At 42.3% G+C, this 19192-nt stretch overlaps 1 protein-coding gene across 1 annotated transcript; it reads right to left on the reverse strand.

Annotated features, from left to right (window-relative positions):
• Positions 1-828: 828 nt before the first annotated feature.
• Positions 829-8946, reverse strand: LOC120910678 (basic salivary proline-rich protein 4-like). Its single transcript, XM_040322431.1, has 4 exons — positions 8825-8946; positions 5710-5954; positions 4907-5088; positions 829-932 (listed from the first exon to the last, which is right to left on the reverse strand). Exons 1-3 carry the CDS (start codon positions 8889-8891, stop codon positions 4912-4914), a joined length of 489 nt encoding a protein of 162 aa, XP_040178365.1. The 5' UTR covers positions 8892-8946; the 3' UTR covers positions 829-932; positions 4907-4911.
• Between the last annotated feature and the right edge of the window lie 10246 nt (positions 8947-19192).

Below are 19192 nucleotides of genomic sequence, written 5' to 3' on the forward strand. Positions count from 1 at the left end.
AGTCGGGGCGAGCGGAGGGCACACGCGCCCCTAGTTCCCTGCGAGAGAGCCGACGTAGAGCTATGGGCTCTCACGCAGGAGAGCCAACCTGCCGCCGTAGAATGACGGCGGCAGGTCGGCAAGTAGTTAAAAAGGTAAAATATGGCAATTGTGTCATACACATACAGTACACAAGCAATTGTTGGGTGATGAAAGCATTTCCTTCTTTTTTTTTTGTTTTTAGGTTTTAGGTGTTTTAGGCAATGTTTCTCTAAGGGAGGTTTCTCACTTCCTATGTTAGTGGCCACTAGGAAAGAAAGTAAGAGAAAATGTCCAAAAGGTATTCAGAGAGAAATAAAATCTTTTACAGTTTGTTTTGTTTTCTTCGTTTTGTCTTTTTTAATGGAAGGTTCTGGGGGTTATTTACTAAAGGAAAATCCACTTTGCACTGCAAGTGCACTTGAAATTGCACTGAAAGTGTACTTGGAAGTGCAGTTGCTGTAGATCTGAGGGGGACATGCAAGGAAAATAAAAAACAGCATTTTAGCTTGCACATGATTGGATGATAAAATCAGCAGAGCTTCTCCTCGCTTCAGATCTACTCCTCAGATTTACAGTGACTGCACTTCCAAGTACACTTTCAGTGCCTTTAGTAAATCAACCCCTTTGTCTCCATTAGACATTTTCTCTCAGTTCCTGTTTCTGTAACAATGTAGTTGCCAACAAAAAGGAGATAAATCTGCAATAAAGCTTTTAACCCACACCTCTCTATGTGGAAATTTGTTTCCAAAGTACATTCTTGTAAAAAGTCACTATAATAATGTGAGCAAAACAAGACTTCATAGACACTTGTGTTTAATATACGTTTATTTGCAATAAAAACTCTACAGACTTTAGATCTACTTGTCTAGTGTAGGGTTTTGCTGTCACCGTATTTTTCTGGTTTTATCTTTCTGCAAAAAAATAAATAAAAAATACATACATTAGTAACTATCTAGACACTATTTGTATTTAAACTAACAATCTAAGTAAATCCACTATGATTTCAGAAAGACAACGACTGAAAATGTATTTATGGGGTGTGCATGCCTCTAACATTGACATAAGTATGAAAAAATGAATTTCCTATTTTGTTTATTGATTCATATTGTTAGCAGTTTCTTTACTGCTTGGAGTATCTCTAAGAGCCGGTTCACACTGGGGCAGCACGACTTCGGGGGCGACTCGGCAAGGCGTCCTGAAGACGACTTCAGAGGCGATTTGCAAAATTACTTCTGTATAGAAGTCAATGCAAGTGGCCCCAAGTCGCCCCCGAAGTCGTACAAGAACCTTTTTCTAAGTCGGAGCGACTTGCGTCGCTCCTGATAGAAGGGTTCTATTGAATAGAATGGGACGCTACTTGTCAGGCGAGTCGCCTGACGAGTCGCCCCAGTGTGAACCGGCTCTTAAGGTACACAGGGCAGCTCTTTGTAAATACATTGGCCCTTTCACATATTTGTCCGTTTTTCTTCCATCCATTGATGGATAAAAAACAAACATCAATGCATCTCTATGGAAAAATGGATGACAATCCATTTACATCAGTTTACATCCACATCTGTCATCACCTTTTTTTTTTAAACTGATCAAAGCTCTATTTTTCTTCCTTTAAAAACAAAAAACAAAAATGATTGCATGAAAAACAGATGTAAACTGATGAAAAACAGATGATAGACTGATGAACACGGATGAAAAACTGATGAAAAACGAATGAGCACTGATGAAAACCCAATGAAAAACTGATGAATACTTCATCCATTTGATGTGACTGAACTGATGAACTGATTTTTGTTTGAATTTCCTTACTTTGGTAATAGTCGGTTGTGTTAGGTGGTGTGAGCGTTGTTTAGACTAAACACCATGTTTTGTTTTTAACATGTTATGCCAATAATGTTAATTTTAAACAAAATTAGAAGGTTATTTTGTATTACAATACTATTGGTGTGCCTCTAAAGTCCAGGGGGCAGATTCAGAAAGAGATACGACGGCGTATCTCCTGATACACCGTCGTATCTCTGAGTTCCGTCCGTCGTATCTATGCGACTGATTCATAGAATCAGTTACGCATAGATCTCCCTAAGATCCGACAGGTGTAAGTGACTTACACCGTCGGATCTTAGGCTGCAATCTCACGCTGGCCGCTAGGTGGCGCTTCCGTTTGTATACGCAAGGAATATGCAATGGAGGAGTTACGCCGATTCAAAAACGAACGACCGTCCGGCGTTTTTTTTTTTACGTTGTTTGCGTTTGGCTTTTTCCGGCGTATAGTTATCCCTGCTATATGCGGCGTATCCTATGTTAAGTATGGCCGTCGTTCCCGCACCGAGTTTTGAATTTTTTACGTCGTTTGCGGAAGTCGTTTGCGAATACGGATGGACGTAAGTTACGTTCACGTCGAAACCAATGACGTCCTAGCGACGTCATTTAGAGCAATGCACGCTGGCAAATTTTACGGAAGGCGCATGCGCAGTTCGTTCTGCGCGGGGACGTGCCTGATTTAAATTTTACACGCCCCCTAGGTGCGGAATTTGAATTCCGCCGGGGGATTTACGATACGCCGCCGCAAGTTTACAGGCAAGTGCTTTCTGAATAAAGCACTTGCCTCAAAAACTTGCGGCGGCGTAACGTAAATCAGATAGGTTACGCGGATCAAAATACATTTTGCAACAACAGAATAAGGACTTCTGGACATCATAAACCACCATGTGGAAAACACAAGGGTTTTTAGACAGGCAGATTGACAAATGTTCCCTTTACTCAGTTCTTTAAAGTGGATGTAAACCCACTCACATCCTTTCTAAACTACTGCCATGGTGCTGATCTATAAGGATATACATGCCTCCTGCATGTATCCCTACCTGTCAAATGTCTCCCCTCTGTCTGTTATAAGAACTGAAAAACTGCAGATTCTGTGAGTGGGTCTGTTGTCTGGAGCTCGGTGGGTGGAGTTGTGATGTCAGTAGACTTCCCGCCCTCCTCTACACTCCCCTTGTTAACATGCATTTCTTCCTGTGTATTCCTTACACTAAATGCTGCTATGATCACTAACATCCAGTCAAAATCCAGAAAAGTAACCACATGACTTCAGAAAAGGAGTGGGGGTGGGAATTAAAAAATAATGCCCGTCTCCAGGCTAGTGCATGAGATATGTAAATAACCTGTCATTCACAGCAAGGGGGAGGAACGGACTAAGGTTTTTCTCTGTAAGTCAGTTTTATTTCACTGAACAATAAAAGAGGATTGCTCAGAGCTGGACTAACTCTGTGTGGCAAAACTGGGCACAGATGATAGGAAATCATATACTGTACATTGTGACACCAAAAATGTCAGGTTTACATCCACTTTAACCACTAAGCACTTACGCACCTTCCCGCCCAAGCCAATTTTCAGCTTTCAGCCATGTCGCACTTTGAATGACAATTGCGCGGTCATGCTACACTGTACCCAAACAAAATTGGCGTCCCTTTTTCCCCACAAATAGAGCTTTCTTTTGGTGGTATTTGATCACCTCTGCGATTTTTTTTTGCGCAACAACTAAAAAAAGACTGAACATTTTGAAAAAAAAATAACGTTTTTATTTTTTTCTGTTAATTTTTTGTAAATAAGTAAGTTTTCTCTTTCAATTACGGGCACTGATATGGCGGCACTGATGGGCACCGATGAGGTGGCACTGATGGGCACCGATAAGGTAGTACTGATGGGCACCGATGAGGTGGCACTGATAGGCGGCGCTGGTATGCGGCACTGATGGGCGCTGGTATGCGGCACTGATGGGCACTCATAGGCGGCACTGATGGGCACTCATAGGCGGCACTGATGGGCACTCATGGGCGGCACTGATGGGCACTCATAGGCGGCACTGAAGGGCACTCATAGGCGGCACTGAAGGGCACTCATAGGCGGCACATATGGGCACTCATGGGTGGCACATATGGGTGGCACTGATGGGTACTTATGGGTGGCACTGATGGGTACTTATGGGTGGCACAGATGGGCACTGATAGGTGGGCACTGGGCACGGATTGGCACTGTGGGGTGGCACTGATGGACACTGTGGGGTGGCACTGATGGACACTGAGGGGTGGCACTGATGGATCCATGTTGCCAATCAGTGCCCATTTGTGGGCACTGATTGGCATCTTTTTTTTCTGTCTTTTTTTTATTTATATTTTTTAACTTTTTTTTTTTTTTGCCCATTTTTTTTTTTTTTTTTAATTCCCTGGTGGTCCAGTGTGGCGATCCGAGGGGGGGCTGCGCTGATAAACAATCAGCGTGAACCCCCCCTGTCAGGAGAGCCGCCGATCGGCTCTCTTCTACTCGCGTCTGTCAGACGCGAGTAAGGAAGAGCCATCAATGGCTCTTCCTGTTTACATCGTAATCAGCCGTGATTGGACACGGCTGATCACGTGGTAAAGTGTCTCCGTGAGAGACACTTTACCTAGATCGGTGTTGCGGGGTGTCGGACTGACACCCCGCAACAACGATCGCCGCGATGCGCGCCCCCGGGGGCGCGCAGCGGCTCAATATCCTGAGGACGTCATATGACGTCCAGTCAGGATTAGGCAACCACTTTGCCGCCGTCTATCTGTCATTGGCGGGCGGCAAGTGGTTAATAAAGTCTTCCATGCATCTATGTGAAGCCCATTTGCTGTTTATGATAGGGTGAAAATTATTTGGCAGATATCAGCAGTCTGTGATTTCAGTGGGTACCTTCAGTTGGTAGATCTTTCCACCCATCATTTTTTTACCCAAGAGCTGCTCCTCTGCAGACACTATAAATGAGCCTTCAGCAACTATGTAGAATTTCCATAATTTGGGTAATTTTGCTTACTTTAATTACATAATAATGGTATAAAAATGTTACACAGCTCTTCTGTGATATACATACCAGGGTCAGTGTCTCTTCCCAGGTCTAGAGTCGCGGCCCTTCTCTCCACTATGCTTTTCAGCAGAATCAGTGTGAGGATGGCTTCCTGTAAAGTCATTAGTATGATTTTCTACATGTGGCGTCCTAGTAGGTTTGCCCCTTGCACCGTTCAGATGTCTTTTGGGTCTATTTCCGGCGGGTGGCTGCAAAATCAAATTTCCAAAATAAAACAATGCACAGTGTTTTTCACCAAGGAACACTTTCGGAGATCAATACGTGAGTGCATTCTCACTGGGGCAGTGCACTTGCTGAAAGTTAGAAAAGGTCCTACAAGCAGCATCTTTGTGGCGGTTTGGGAGCGCTGTATACAGCGCTCCTAAGCCGCCCCTGCCCATTGAAATTAATAGTCAGTGCTGCTGAAGCGCCTGCAATGCGCTTCGGTAGCGCCACAAACATGGGTGCTTTAAACCCTTTATTCGGCCGCTAGCGGGGGTTAAAAGCACCCTGCTAACAGCCGAAAAGTGTCGCTAAATCTAGCACCACTTTACCGCTAACTTTGGGGGTGGCTTAATGTGAAAGGGGTCCAAGACAAATTATTGTTACTATAATGTAAAAAGTTGAATTGTATACGTTTCTCAAGCTTATTTGTTAGTAAAAAAGCAATGTTTAATGTACTAATAACAGTCAGTATTTCTTTATTAAAAATAATACTACATATTTTATGCACTTCTTAGTACAAGCTTCTAAACTGAAATTCTCAGTATCATTTTAAACTATTATAACTCGCTCTCATGATCCATTGATCATTGATCCTAATAACTCACCTGTCCAGTTTTGTTCTCGGATGGCCCATTTGCTGGTGGCTTGCCACTAGGAGGTGGGTTTCCTTTGGCTGGTCTTGGGCCATCTTCAGAAGGGGGAGGGCTGCCATTCTTTGGAGGAGGACCGTTGCCCTGTGGTCTGTTGTCAGAAGAACCATCTGGTGGGGGTGGAGGTGGGCCAGTTACATTGGGATGGCCTGGTGGACCAGGTGGACCAGGTGGATTCCCAGTTTCAGGGCCAGGGTTTCCTGTTGTAGACAATATTTGAACAACTTTGTAAATCACTATGACAATGAGAATACTATTTACCAACACATCTATTGTAATTGTTGCATTTTTAAGCATCATTATGTCCATAAGCATTACTGCTCTAATAAAAGCATATATTTTTCTTAACCACTTCAATACTGGACACTATTGCCCCCTTCCTGTCTAGACCTATTTTCAGATTTCAGCACTGTCATGCGTTGAATGCCAATTACTCAGTTATGCAACACTGTACCCAAATGAAATTCATATAAAACAAAATTCAAACAGATAGAGCTTTCTTTTGGTGGTATTTAATCACCACTAGGCATTACATTTTTTTGCTAAATAAATGAAAAAATACACAACATTTTGAAAAGCGCCCTAAAATGCCAAAACAGCACAAATAGCTCTAAAATATTTTTTGAGGGGGAAAGTAAACACCCAAATGTTTTTATTAAGAGGCATACTAAGTTTTTTGAAGTTGTAATTTTTTGTCCAAATTTCTGGGCAAATTAAGTACAATTTTTTTTTTCACATTTTACATACTGTCACCAGAGCAGTGCAGCTTCACCATATGACTGGTGTGGCAGTGATCAGGGACACTGACTGGGGACAATATGTAAAAAAAAAAACAACTTACCATTGTGACACTGTACTGCTTTGGGGAGGGGATCGTGATTTTTTGTTTGTTTTTTACACTCTGATTGCTTATTACATTAATGATCAAGAACCTTCTTTTCTAGCTTACATTTTCTATGAGTAGGGGTACTATGTACCTCTACCACCCCCTACTCATTCACATGGGGAGACCCCTTATTATTAAGGGAGGCTTCCAAATTCTGATAATCCTCCAATAGGTAACAGGAACCTACTTTGTTTCTGCAGCTAAATGGCTGAATACCAAAAGACTATGGGCCAGATTCACGTAGGTGAGCGGCGGCGTAACGTTTCGTAGATACGTTACACCGCCGCAAGTTTTCATCGCAAGTGCCTGATTCACCAAGCACTTGCGATGAAAACTACGCCGGCGGCCTCCGCCGCATAGCGGGCCAATTCAAATGGGCGTGTGCCATTTAAATTAGGCGTGCTCCCGCGCCGGACCTACTGCGCATGCTCAGTTGCGCAATTCCCGTCGTGCTTTGCGCGCCGTGACGTCATTTTTTCGAACGGCGACGCGCGTAGCGTACTTCCGTATTCCCGGACGTGTTACGCAAACAACGTTAAATTTTAAATTTCGACGCGGGAACGACGGCCATACTTTATACAGCAATACGATTGCTGTGTAAAGTTAGGGCAGGTCAAATAATGACTAACTTTGCGACGGGAAACTAGACTAGCGGCGACGTAGCGAACACGAAAATCCGTCGTGGATCGCCGTAACTCCTAATTTGCATACTCGACGCTGGTTTACGACGCAAACTTCCCCCAGCGGCGGCCACGGTACTGCATCCTAAGATCCGACAGTGTAAAACAATTACACCTGTCGGATCTTATGGATATCTATGCGTAACTGATTCTATGAATCAGTCGCATAGATAGAAACAGAGATACGACGGCGTATCAGGAGATACGCAGTCGTATCTCTTTGGTGAATCTGGCCCTATTTTCCCATAGTTTTGGTGTGCATGAATGTATACTCCTTTTGTGGCACTAGACAAGCCCCCAACGATGTAACAACTAATTTGCTCCCAATAAGCCTCTGTTCCATCTATCTATATGTAAAGAATTGCTAGATGGAATGCATGTGTTCCAGCACCAGTAGGAAGCCAATAGTCTGAACTACAGAATGCACTGCTACCACTCTACATGAAAGGAAAATACTTGGACAATAATAATAGATACCTGGACAATACAAATAATATCAGACACAATGGGGTTGATTTACCTAAACTGGAGAATGCAAAATCTGGTGCAATTGTGCATAGCAGCCAATCTGCTTCCAACTTCAGCTTGTTAAATTAAGTTTTGACAATAAAACCTAGAAGCTGATTGGTTTCTATTTTAGAAGTGCACTCTGTAATTTTAGCAAATCCACCCTAAAGAATATTTGAAGACTAAAACACAAAGAAAAAAGTTTAATCCTTTTAAAACAGTTCCAGTAGTTCTTCATTTTATATGTTCTTCTGTTTATAAATCAACCCCTCAAACATACAATATCTATTATAAAATATACGAATAATAATAAATACTTTTAGCTAAACATTTTTTAATAATTTTTCAAATATGGTGAGGAAGCCAATCTAAATTAAGGCCCAGTATGAATCTGTTTGCTGCCTCCAAAATACAATTCCGAAAAACCTGATTTCAGTAAAAAAAATAGGCACATTTAGGCCCCATGCCCATGTACACTGCTGCTGCTGCAGTTGGACACTTTTTTCAACTGCCCCTGAACTCATTCAATGTTATCCTATGTGAACATGTACACAGGTTTGTTTACAGGTCATTTTTAGGCACTTGCGCTTATAGGCCTTTTTTTGAAGGCAAAAAAATTTGTTCAGACGCAGAAGTTTCCCACGTTTCAGATGCCAAACGCTTCTAAACACGGTACACCGCGTTTAGCAATGTTTCGTTTATAGGCGTTTTTGAGTTTTTGGCCATTTTAAAAAATATATATTTTAAACGCGGCATGTAAACGCGGCTAAAACAGATGTTTAAACGTGGGTTACTATCTGTCAAGTTAAATCGTTCAGGAGAAGTTGTAAAAACGTCCTGTGTACATGAAGCCTTAAAAATCAATAGTTAATAACATTGATCACATTAGTCCCAGAATATCAGATACCTGTGTTTCAAGTAAAGTAGAGTAAGCAATATTTTCAAGATCATTGTATAAATGATGTCAGCAACTTATTATTAAGCAGAGAACACTTACCAGGCTTGCCTCGTGGCGGGGCAGCCAGAGCCTGAACCACTATGGCGAAAAGGACCAGGTACTTCATGTCTTCTGATGAGGTTTAGGCTGTAGACGAGGATTCTACCAGTTTGGAAAGATGAGGGAATCCTGAGCTATATTTAAACTCCTCTCTCAGACCTGCCCCTTTGAAGATTTGTTTCCTGATTTGTCGATCCAGGTGAGTAGGAGGGAAAGAAGAGCATGACTCTGCAAATATGATTTTGGTTAAGAAAACAAAGGCGATGGAAAGTGGATCACCTGAGTGCACACATGACAGTGCCTTGGAATGTCAGCACAAAAGACACAAATACTATTCACGTTTCACACAGCATCTATATCTCAGGGAGTCAATTATTTGTTCTTTCTGTGCCTTTCATACAGATTTTTTTCTGCTCTTGCTGTATTGAATTTTTCAGATATCATATGATATAGATCCACAAGAAATGCTAATACATTATACGTTCAAGTGCTAAAAATAGATACCCTTAACAAAATAAAGAAATTTTACAAGGGAATTGCTTTGGTACCAAAAGCCAAAGTAAAATGGAATGACGCAGACGGCAGTAGAAAAAATAATAATATATGATTAAATAAAAGAAAAGAAAAGAGAAAGAAGAGGATTATTGTAATTGTAAACAAAATTACATTTAGTTTGCTGTGTTTAATAAAAATAAAGTATATATATATATATATATATATATATATATATATATATATATATATATATATAAAACTCAACGTGTGTGTATGTATGTATGTATGTATGTATGTTCCAGCATCACGTCCAAACGGCTAAAGATATTAACATGAAACTTGGCACACATGTTACTTATATGTCAGCAACAAACATAGGATAGGTGGTTTAACCCTTACCCACCCCCATTTGCCATGGTCGGGGTTTTTCTTTAAAGTCCCATTCAACTCTATGGGAAATACATGTTACTTCATGTTCCAGCATCACGTCCAAACGGCTAAAGATATTAACATGAAACTTGGCACACATGTTACTTATATGTCAGCAACAAACATAGGATAGGTGGTTTACCCTTACCCACCCCCATTTGCCATGGTCGGGGTTTTCCTTTAAAGTCCCATTCAACTCTATGGGAAATACATGTTACTTCATAACTTCCAAACGGCTGTAGATATTTCGATAACACTTGGTCACATGTTACCTATATGTCCACTTAAACTATAGGATAGTTAATTTATCCCTTAACTACCCCCATTTGTGAGGGTCGGGGTTTTTGTTTAAAGTCCCATGCAAATCAATGGGAAATGTATGTTCCCACATAACTTCTGTACGCCTGGAGATATTTCAATAATACCTGGTACACATATTACTTATATGCCAAATAAAAATATATGCCAGTTAAATTAACCCTTACCTACACCCTTATATAAAAGATGGGTATATTTATATTACTATGATTTTCCTCCCCAAAAGGTTAAGATAGGAAGACCGGGCAACGCCGGGTATTCAGCTAGTATATATATATATACACAGTATCTCACAAAAGTGAGTACACCCCTTTTTGCCACATTTTTGTAAATATTTTATTATATATTTTCATGTGACAACACTGAAGAATAGGGATGAGCTTCGAGTTCGAGTCAAACTCATCTTCGACTCGAACATTGCCTGTTCGCCCATTCGGCGAACAGCGAACAATTTGCGGTGTTTGCAGCAATTTCGTGCGGAACACCCTGTAAAAGTCTATGGGAGAAATCTAAAGTGCTAATCTTAAAGGCTTATATGGCAGTTATTGTCATAAAAAGTCTCTGGGGAGAGAGGAGAGGAGATCACCCATCGCAGGATACCGACAGCGCTGGAGTGGAGACCGAGAGTGGATTACCACCGCTGGAATCTTTTTTTTTAATAAAGGACTTTCCCAATGGTGTCTGTGTTTTTATTTACAATTGTTACACTTTCTTTGTGAAATGGTAGGGGTACAATGTACCCCATTACCAATTCACATAGGGGGGCCTGGATCTGGGGGTCCCCTTTGTTAAAGGGGTCTTCCAGATTCCGATAAGCCCCCCGCCCGCAGAGCCCCACAACCACCAGGCAAGGGTTGTGGGGATGAAGCCCTTGTCCCCATCAACATGAGGACATGGTGCTTAGAGGGGTCACATCCCTACTGAAGAAATGACACTTGGATATAATGTAAAGTAGTGAGTGTACAGCTTGTATAATGGTGTAAATTTTCTGTCCCCTCAAAATAACTCAGCATACAGCCATTAAAGGGGTTGTAAAGGTAAATGTTTTTTCACCTTCATGCATCCTATGCATGAAGGTGAAAAAACATCCGACGGTACCGCCCCCCCCCCCCCCGAACCCCCGTTTTACTTACCTGACCCTCGAAAGTCCTGCGTGTGTCCACGTGATCCTCTTCGGTTCCCAGCCTGGCCGTTGATTGGCTAGGCTGGACGGATTGATAGCAGTGCAGCCATTGGCTGGCGCTGCTGTCAATCACAGCGGATGACGCCGCGCGGTGGGGGGGCGGGGCCGAGTGATACAGTAGGCGGCTATGACCGCTGCTGTATCACGGGAGCGCGCTCGCAAAAGCTTTCCACCTGTAATGTACCACGTACCTGGAGTTCCTGGTTCCCTCTGGAGCGGTAGACTGGAACACCACTGAAGCGGAGGAAGTGGGTCAGCGACCCTATCAGAAGATGCAGGTACAACGGCAACAAGCTGGTTAATGAACAGCAGGAGATAGCAGAGTCAGGCAGGCCGGGTCACAACAGGTAATCAGGAACGGAAGGCTGAGGCGTAGTCGTGATGCAGGCAGGAGGGTCTGGCAACGGTGGATCAATCAGAGAATCAGGGTCAAAGGAAGCCGAGGTCAGAGGTTGGAGAGGTACGGATGGTCAACAAGCCGGGGTCAGAAGGTTCAAACAACAAACAAACATTCTGCATACCTTGGTTGTAACAAGTGGTTATTTGAGTTACTGTTGCTTTTCTATCACCTCAAACCAGTCTGCCCATTCTCCTCTGACCTCTGACATCAGGAAGGCATTTTGATCCACACAACTGCTGCTCACTGGATATTTTCTCTTTTTCGGACCCTTCTCTGTAAACCCTAGAGATGGTTGTGCATGAAAATCCAATTAGATTAGCAGTTTTTGAAATACTCAGACCAGCCGTCTGGAACCAACAACCATGCCACGTTCAAAGTCACTTAAATCCCCTTTATTCCCTAATCTGATGATTGGTTTGAACTTGCAAGTCATCTTCGCCATGTCTAGAAGCTTGAATGAATAGAGCTTCTGCCATGTGATTGGCTGATTAGCAATTTGTATTATCAAGCAATTAAACAGGTGTACCTAATAAAATGGGCGGTGAGTATCTATCTATCTATCTATCTATCTATCTATCTATCTATCTATCTATCTATCTATCTATCTATCTATCTATCTATCTATCTATCTATCTATCTACAGTATCTATCTATAGACGTAGATAGATAGATAGATAGATAGATAGATAGATAGATAGATAGATAGATAGATAGATAGATAGATAGATAGATAGATAGATAGATAGTAGATAGATAGATAGATAGATAGATAGATAGATAGATAGATAGATAGATAGATAGATAGATAGATACTGCTTTACATTATTTCATTCACACTGCTGATCTCCCTGCAGATCATTTCAGCAACTTCTTGTCTACTTGCACATACTCCAGCAACTGCATGTCAGGGGATTTCCTGATGGTGACAAAAGGGGATCGTGTCTGTGTAATGTGTATCATTACTGCCCCAATATGTTTAATTTTTGATTTAATAAATATCACAATTTAAAAAAAAAAGAAAAAAAATCCTCAGTTTAGGTCTTCTACATATTTTTGGTAAAACATTTTTTTGGCAACAAGCATATATTGATTGGTTTGCGCAAAAGTTATAGCGTCTACAAAATAGGGGATAGATTTATTGCATTTTTTTTTACCAGTAATGACGGCGATTTGCAATTTTTATTGTGATATTGCGACAGACATATCTGACACTTTTGACACATTTTTGGGATCATTCACATTTATACAGCGATTAGTGCTATAAAAATGCACTAATTACTGTATACATGTAACTGGCAGGGAAGGGGTTAACATTAAGGGGCCCTGATGGGGTTAAATATGTTCCCTATGGAGTGATTCTTACTGTAGGGGGAGGGGACTCACTAGGGGAGGAGGCCGATGTGTGTTCTTCTGTACTGGGAACACACATCGGTCTTCTCACCTCTGACAGGACGTAGATCTGTGTGTTTACACACACAGATCCACGGTCCTGCTGTAATCACAGGCAATCGCGGGTGCCAAGCTGACACTGCGGCCGCCGGGCACGCGCAACGGGTCCCGAGCAATGCCGCGGGCGCGCGTGTCCACTAGATGACCCGGAAGCCCAGAACGTCATATGACATCCACACAGGAAAAGAGATCCTATCTGTGAACATCATTTGACTATGGATGGGTAGGAAAGTGGTTAATATTCATACCAGACCCAAAGGGCCTGGTAATGGACTGGGGGGAACCCATGCCGTTTTTTTCAATGACTTTTATCTGTATTGCTGGGACCCGACAATTTATGAATAGCTGCGAGTAGTTTTAAAAATTTAGAAATGTCATTTTGTGCAGGGACAGTTCTAAACACGGGAAGAATGTGCTACTTTACATGCATACTATAGACACCCCCCAGGTACGGAATTTAAAGGAATATTTCACTTTTATTGTTTCACTTTAAGCATTATTAAAATCACTGCTCCCAAAAAATGTTTTTTAAAACTTTTTTTTGCATTGATACATGTCCCCTGGGGCAAGACCCGGGTCCCCAAACACTTTTTATGACAATAACTTGCATATTAACCTATAAAATTAGCACATTTCTCCCATAGACTTTTAAAGGGTGTTCCGCGGCTTTCGAATTTGCCCGATGTTCGACTTGACCATCAGGCTCATGCCTAATAGTAAAGACTGTTGAGATCTGGTGCCCTACTATTCACTATGGGTCAGTATCTACTGATACGCCGGCGTACTTTCAAATTTCCCGCGTTGTATCGTTGTTTTGAATCCTCAAAACAAGATACGACGGCTTCTGGGTTACATTCTGACAGGTGTACGTCTTGGTACACCTTCGGATCTAAGATGCAATACTTCGGCGTCCGCTGGGTGGCGTTCACATCGTTTTCCGCGTCGGGTATGCAAATTAGCGAATTACGACGATCCACGAACATACGCGCGGCCGTTGCATTTTCTAACGTCGTCTGTAGTCGGCTTTTTCCGGCGTATAGTTAAAGCTGGTATTTTGTGGCGTATAGATAGACTTGCCATGTTAAGTATGGCCGTCGTTCCCGCGTCAAAATTTGATTTTTTTTTTTTGCGTAAGTCATCCGTGAATAGGGATGGACGTAACTCACGTCTAAGTTAAAAAAATTACGTTGTTGCGACGTCATTTGGCGCAAAGCACGGCGGGAAATTTCTGGACGACGCATGCGCAGTTCATGTGGCGTGGGGACACGCTTCATTTAAATGAAACCCGCCCCCAACCTGTCCAATTTCAAATCCGCGGCCAGAAATACACTACGCCGCCGTAACTTACGACGCAAACTCGCTGAGGATTTCGAATATACGCCAGGTAAGGTACGGCGGCGTAGTGTATCTCTGATACGCTGCGCCGATCCAAATGTATGTGGATCTGGCCCTATAGTCACCAATGGACTTCTGGTGTACGTTAACTTTTGTACTTATTTCTATTTTCTCATTTTTATAAACGTTTCAACACTTGTTATATAATATTTGTATGCTTGATGTGGGCAATATGGGCTATGTTAATTTGTAATGCTGTCTATATTTGAGCATTAATAAAAATAATTGGAATTTACAAATGTAAAATTTCCTATAGACATGATTGGATAATTGAAGTAAATTCAGCTTTGGCTAATTGAAAAATAAAAATAAAAAATTATAATGTATGTGCTGGATAAGGTTTTCAGTGCTGCAGGGCCACATTGAGCGACAATATTTTCCCAGAACATTGTTTTGTTTTTAATTGTTTTTACAAACCAGACAACCTTTAAAATGTTTTCATTCCAACCTTTCAAGTAATATTACACATTCCCATGACTGACACATATGATACCTATCAAGTAGATTACGTAAAAAAGTCATCATGTGGTGGAATGAGCAAAAGTTTACCATTTCAAGTGTTCATCCATGTAAGGGGATATACACTATATTGTTAAAAGTATTGGGACACCTGCCTTTACACGCACATTTACTTTAATGGCGTTCCAGTCTTACTGGAAAGACTGTCCACAAGGTTTAGGAGTGTGTCTATGAGAATGTTTGACCATTCTTCTAGAAGCACATTTGTGAGGTCAGGCACTGAAGTTGGACGAGAAGGCCTGGCTCGTAGTCTCTGCTCTAAGGCATCTCAGGTTTCTATCAGGTTGAGGCCAGGACTCTGTGCAGGCTAGTCAAGTTCCTCCACCCCTAAATCGCTCATCCATGTCTTTATGGACCTTGCTTTGTGCATTGGTGCGCAGGTCATGTTGGAACAGGAAGGGGCCATGAAATTGTCCAAAATGTCTTGGTATTCTGACACCTTAAGATTTCCCTTCACTGGAACTAAGGGGCCAAACCCAACCCCTGAAAAACAACGCCACATCATAATCTCCCCTTTACCAAATGATTTGGACCAGTGCATAAAGCAAGGTCCATAAAGACATGGATGAGCGAGTTTGGGGTGGAGGAACTTGATTGGCCTGCACAGTTCTGACTTCAACCTGATAGAACACCTTTGGGATGAATACGAATGGAGACTGCGAGCCAGACCTTCTCGTTCACATCAGTGCCTGACCTTACAATTGCGCTTCTGGAAGAATGGTCAAACGTTCCCATAGACATACTCCTAAACCTTGTGGACCGCCTTCCAAGAAGAGTTGAAGATATTATAGCTGCAAAGCATGGGCCAACTCAATATTTAACCCTACGGACTAATAGCCGGATTCAGGTAGGGGCGCGTATCTTTAAGGCGGCGCAGCGTATTGTATTTACGCTACGCCGCCTTAAGTCAGTGAGGCAAGTACTGTATTCACAAAGTACTTGCCTCCTAACTTACGGCGGCGTAGCGTAAATGGGGCCGGCGTAAGCGCGCCTAATTCAAATGAGGATGAGGGGGCGTGTTTTATGTTAATGGGGGGTGACCCGACGTTTTTTACGAACGGCGCATGAGCCGTACGTGTACATATACCAGTGTGCATTGCTCCAAAGTACGCCGCAAGGACGTATTGGTTTCGACGTGAACGTAAATTACGTCCAGTCCCATTCACGGACCACTTACGCAAACAACGTAAAATTTTCAAATTTCGACACGGGAACGACAGCCATACTTAACATTGACTACGCCTCCTAGGGGGCAGCTTTATCTTTACGTGGCGTATCTCTTAGGGAAACGGCGTATCTTTACTGCGACGGGCGCACGTACGTTCGTGAATCGGCGTATCTAGTCATTTACATATTCTACGACGAACTTAACGGAATCGCCACCTAGCGGCCAGCCTAAAAATTACACTTTAATACCACGGCGTAGGAGACTTACGCCGCTCGTATCTTAGCCTAATTTAAGCGTATCTGGTTTCCAGAATACGGTTAAATTAACGCCGGCGTAGATTCAGAGTTACGACGGCGTATCTACTGATACGCTGGCGTAACTCTCTATGAATCTGGCTATAAGACTGGGATGCCATTAAAGTTCATGTGTGTTTAAAGGCAGGTGTCCCAATACTTTTGACAATATAGGGCCAGATTCACATAGAATTACGCCGGCGTATCAGCAGATACTCCGACGTAAGTCCGAATCTAAGGTCGTCGTATGTTTAAGTGTATTCTCAAACTGAGATACACTTAAACATGCCTAAGATACGACGGCCAGTGCCGTTGTATCTTAGGGTGCAATATCTACGCTGACCGCTAGGCGGTGTAAAGATAAACATGCCCCCTAGGTGGCGTACTCAATGTTAAGTATGGCCGTCGTTCCCGCTTTGCAATTTGAAAATTTTACATCGTTTGCGTAAGTCGTCCGTGAATGGCGCTGGACACCCCCTACATGGATCATTTGAATTAGGCGGGCTTGCGCCGGTGGACTTTACGCTACGCCGCCGCAAGTTTACAGGCAAGTGCTTTGTGAATCAAGCACTTGCCCGTAAAACTTGCGGCGGTGTAACGTAAAGGAGATACGCTACGCTGCCGCAGTTCTACGAGAATCTGGCCCATAGTGTATGTAGAAACCTTATTCAATGAACAGTACAAGAAGTGTAAAATACAGTAACCCATAGCATCCAAATAGAAATAACTGAAATAAGACAAGTACAAGGTACAGTATATTCAAATTGGCTACAATGGCATAGCCCCCAACTGTCCCTGATTTAGAGGGACTGTCCCTGATTACGAGCAATGGAATGTCCCTCATTCTCCTCATTTGTCCCTCATTTTGGTCTGATCTATATAGTTGTATATAAAAGGCACTGATTATCTATCAAAAAGTGTTTTCCAGCGCTAAACCTTTCATCTGATTTCTAAATTGCGGCATTTGTACATTTCAAAAGTCAATATTAAGGAATAGTAATGGTAGAAAAGCACTTGTGGGTTTAACCAATCTTATTTTTTGTACAATTCTCCTTTAAGGGGGCGTGCCAGGGGGTGTGTCCTATGCCTGCATACTTTTGCTGATAGGTGTCCCTCATTCCCATCTCAAAAAGTTGGGAGGTATGCAATGGCTATTGCACTTTGTCAGTTACAGATCTACTCCTTGTATTCTTTTCTGCAATATGCTTGCTAATGTTTGTTATCATAAGGTTAAAAAAGTTTGCTGAGGGCTATAAGCTGAAAATGTGAAACTTTTCCACTCCAAATTGTATACATTCCTAGCTATAATTCTCTAGAATATCTTTTCTATTCTTGGGTATTTCCCCCCTCAGTATGTAAATCGTTGCACCAATAATAAAACTTTTCTTACATTTTTCCAAAGCCATCAGCCCTGCAGATTTTTTGCATGACAACCTTATTTGTATTGTAGACAATACTGCGTGCAATCATGAGTTAGAACAAATCATTGGTACATGTGTTTTTAAAACAAGACAAGCAAACATCCTAGCACAGAAAGTGCAACCACGTTTTTGTAAAAAAAAATTTGAAATTAGACTGATTATTATTTATATTGATCTATGTTGTCTAAAGGAAATTTCCCTTTCAAGGTAAATGCTGCTTAAAAAACATTTTACATGTTGCTAAAGCTATATCGTACCCCGGGTGCCATGCCTAAATGACTATGTTGTACATGCTTACCTTTTGTATCACCTTCTCCTCCCTTTAGATTGTAAGCTCCATGAGCAGGGCCCTTCTGTTACTTCTGTATTGAACTGTATTGTAATTGTACTGTCCCCCTTCATATTGTAAAGCACTGCGCAAACTGTGCAATAATGCTATTAAGCAAAAACAAAAGTAGCACTTTAATCTCTGGCAGGAAATAAGCTATGATGAGCAACTTTACAGTATCTTTCTTGGATGAACTTTACTGGTTGGATGGAAGAGCCATGGAAGTGTGCTGTGAGTGCCAGTTGTTTCAAGAAAACAGTAGCAAATGGCCGGGAGAATCCACCCCAACTCACCAGCTTTTGCTGTTGAAGCCTCGTACACACGCCCGTTTTCTCGGCAAGAACCAGCAAGAAAACTTCTGGCAGAGCTTTCTTGCTGAGTAAACCGAGCGTGTGATCCTGCTCTCTATTTTCTCATCGAGATTCTTGTCGGCCTGTTTCCTCACAAGAAACCTGAGCGTCTGTATACTTACCTGTTGCTGTGGAAACCCCCACATGCTCAAAATGACTTTGACGCATGCCCGGTAGCTTCCTAGGCATAGGTAGGATGCAGCAAGATGGCGGCAACGGCATCGAATGTGACGAGCGCATGCTCGTCATACGCGATGACGTCACCGCGTTGTTGCCTTTCAAGAGAGCCACGGTTCTTTTGAAAGGAGAGACTGTACACTCGGGCGGCAAGAGATTCTTGCCAAGAATCTCGTCAGGAAAAACAACGTTTTTTTCCTGACGAGATTCTGGCCCGTGTGTACGAGTCTTAAGACTCAGCCAGGAGCTGTACTCATGCACAGCCCCAATCTGACAATAGGCCTCATGCACACTGGACGTTTTTTGATGTTTTTACAGCTGCTGTTTTTGGCTGTTGATGTTTTTTTTCTACAGTCATTAAACTCTCCATCATGTTATCCTATGTGTCCATGCACACATAGGCTGTTATCAGCAGTTTTGGGTAGTGGCTTTATTGAGCAGTA

This window comes from Rana temporaria, chromosome 8 (genome assembly GCF_905171775.1).
Source record: "Rana temporaria chromosome 8, aRanTem1.1, whole genome shotgun sequence".
Lineage (NCBI taxonomy): Eukaryota > Metazoa > Chordata > Amphibia > Anura > Ranidae > Rana > Rana temporaria.

Excerpts from the sequence above, each read along its gene's own strand:
- LOC120910678 (XM_040322431.1), bottom strand. The coding sequence starts at position 8,891 with ATGAAGTACCTGGTCCTTTTCGCCATAGTGGTTCAGGCTCTGGCTGCC. Across the intron at positions 5,955-8,824 it reads CCCGCCACGAGGCAAGCCTG|GAAACCCTGGCCCTGAAACT; the intron begins GTAAGTGTTCTC and ends TGTCTACAACAG. Across the intron at positions 5,089-5,709 it reads CCGAGAACAAAACTGGACAG|CCACCCGCCGGAAATAGACC; the intron begins GTGAGTTATTAG and ends TTGATTTTGCAG.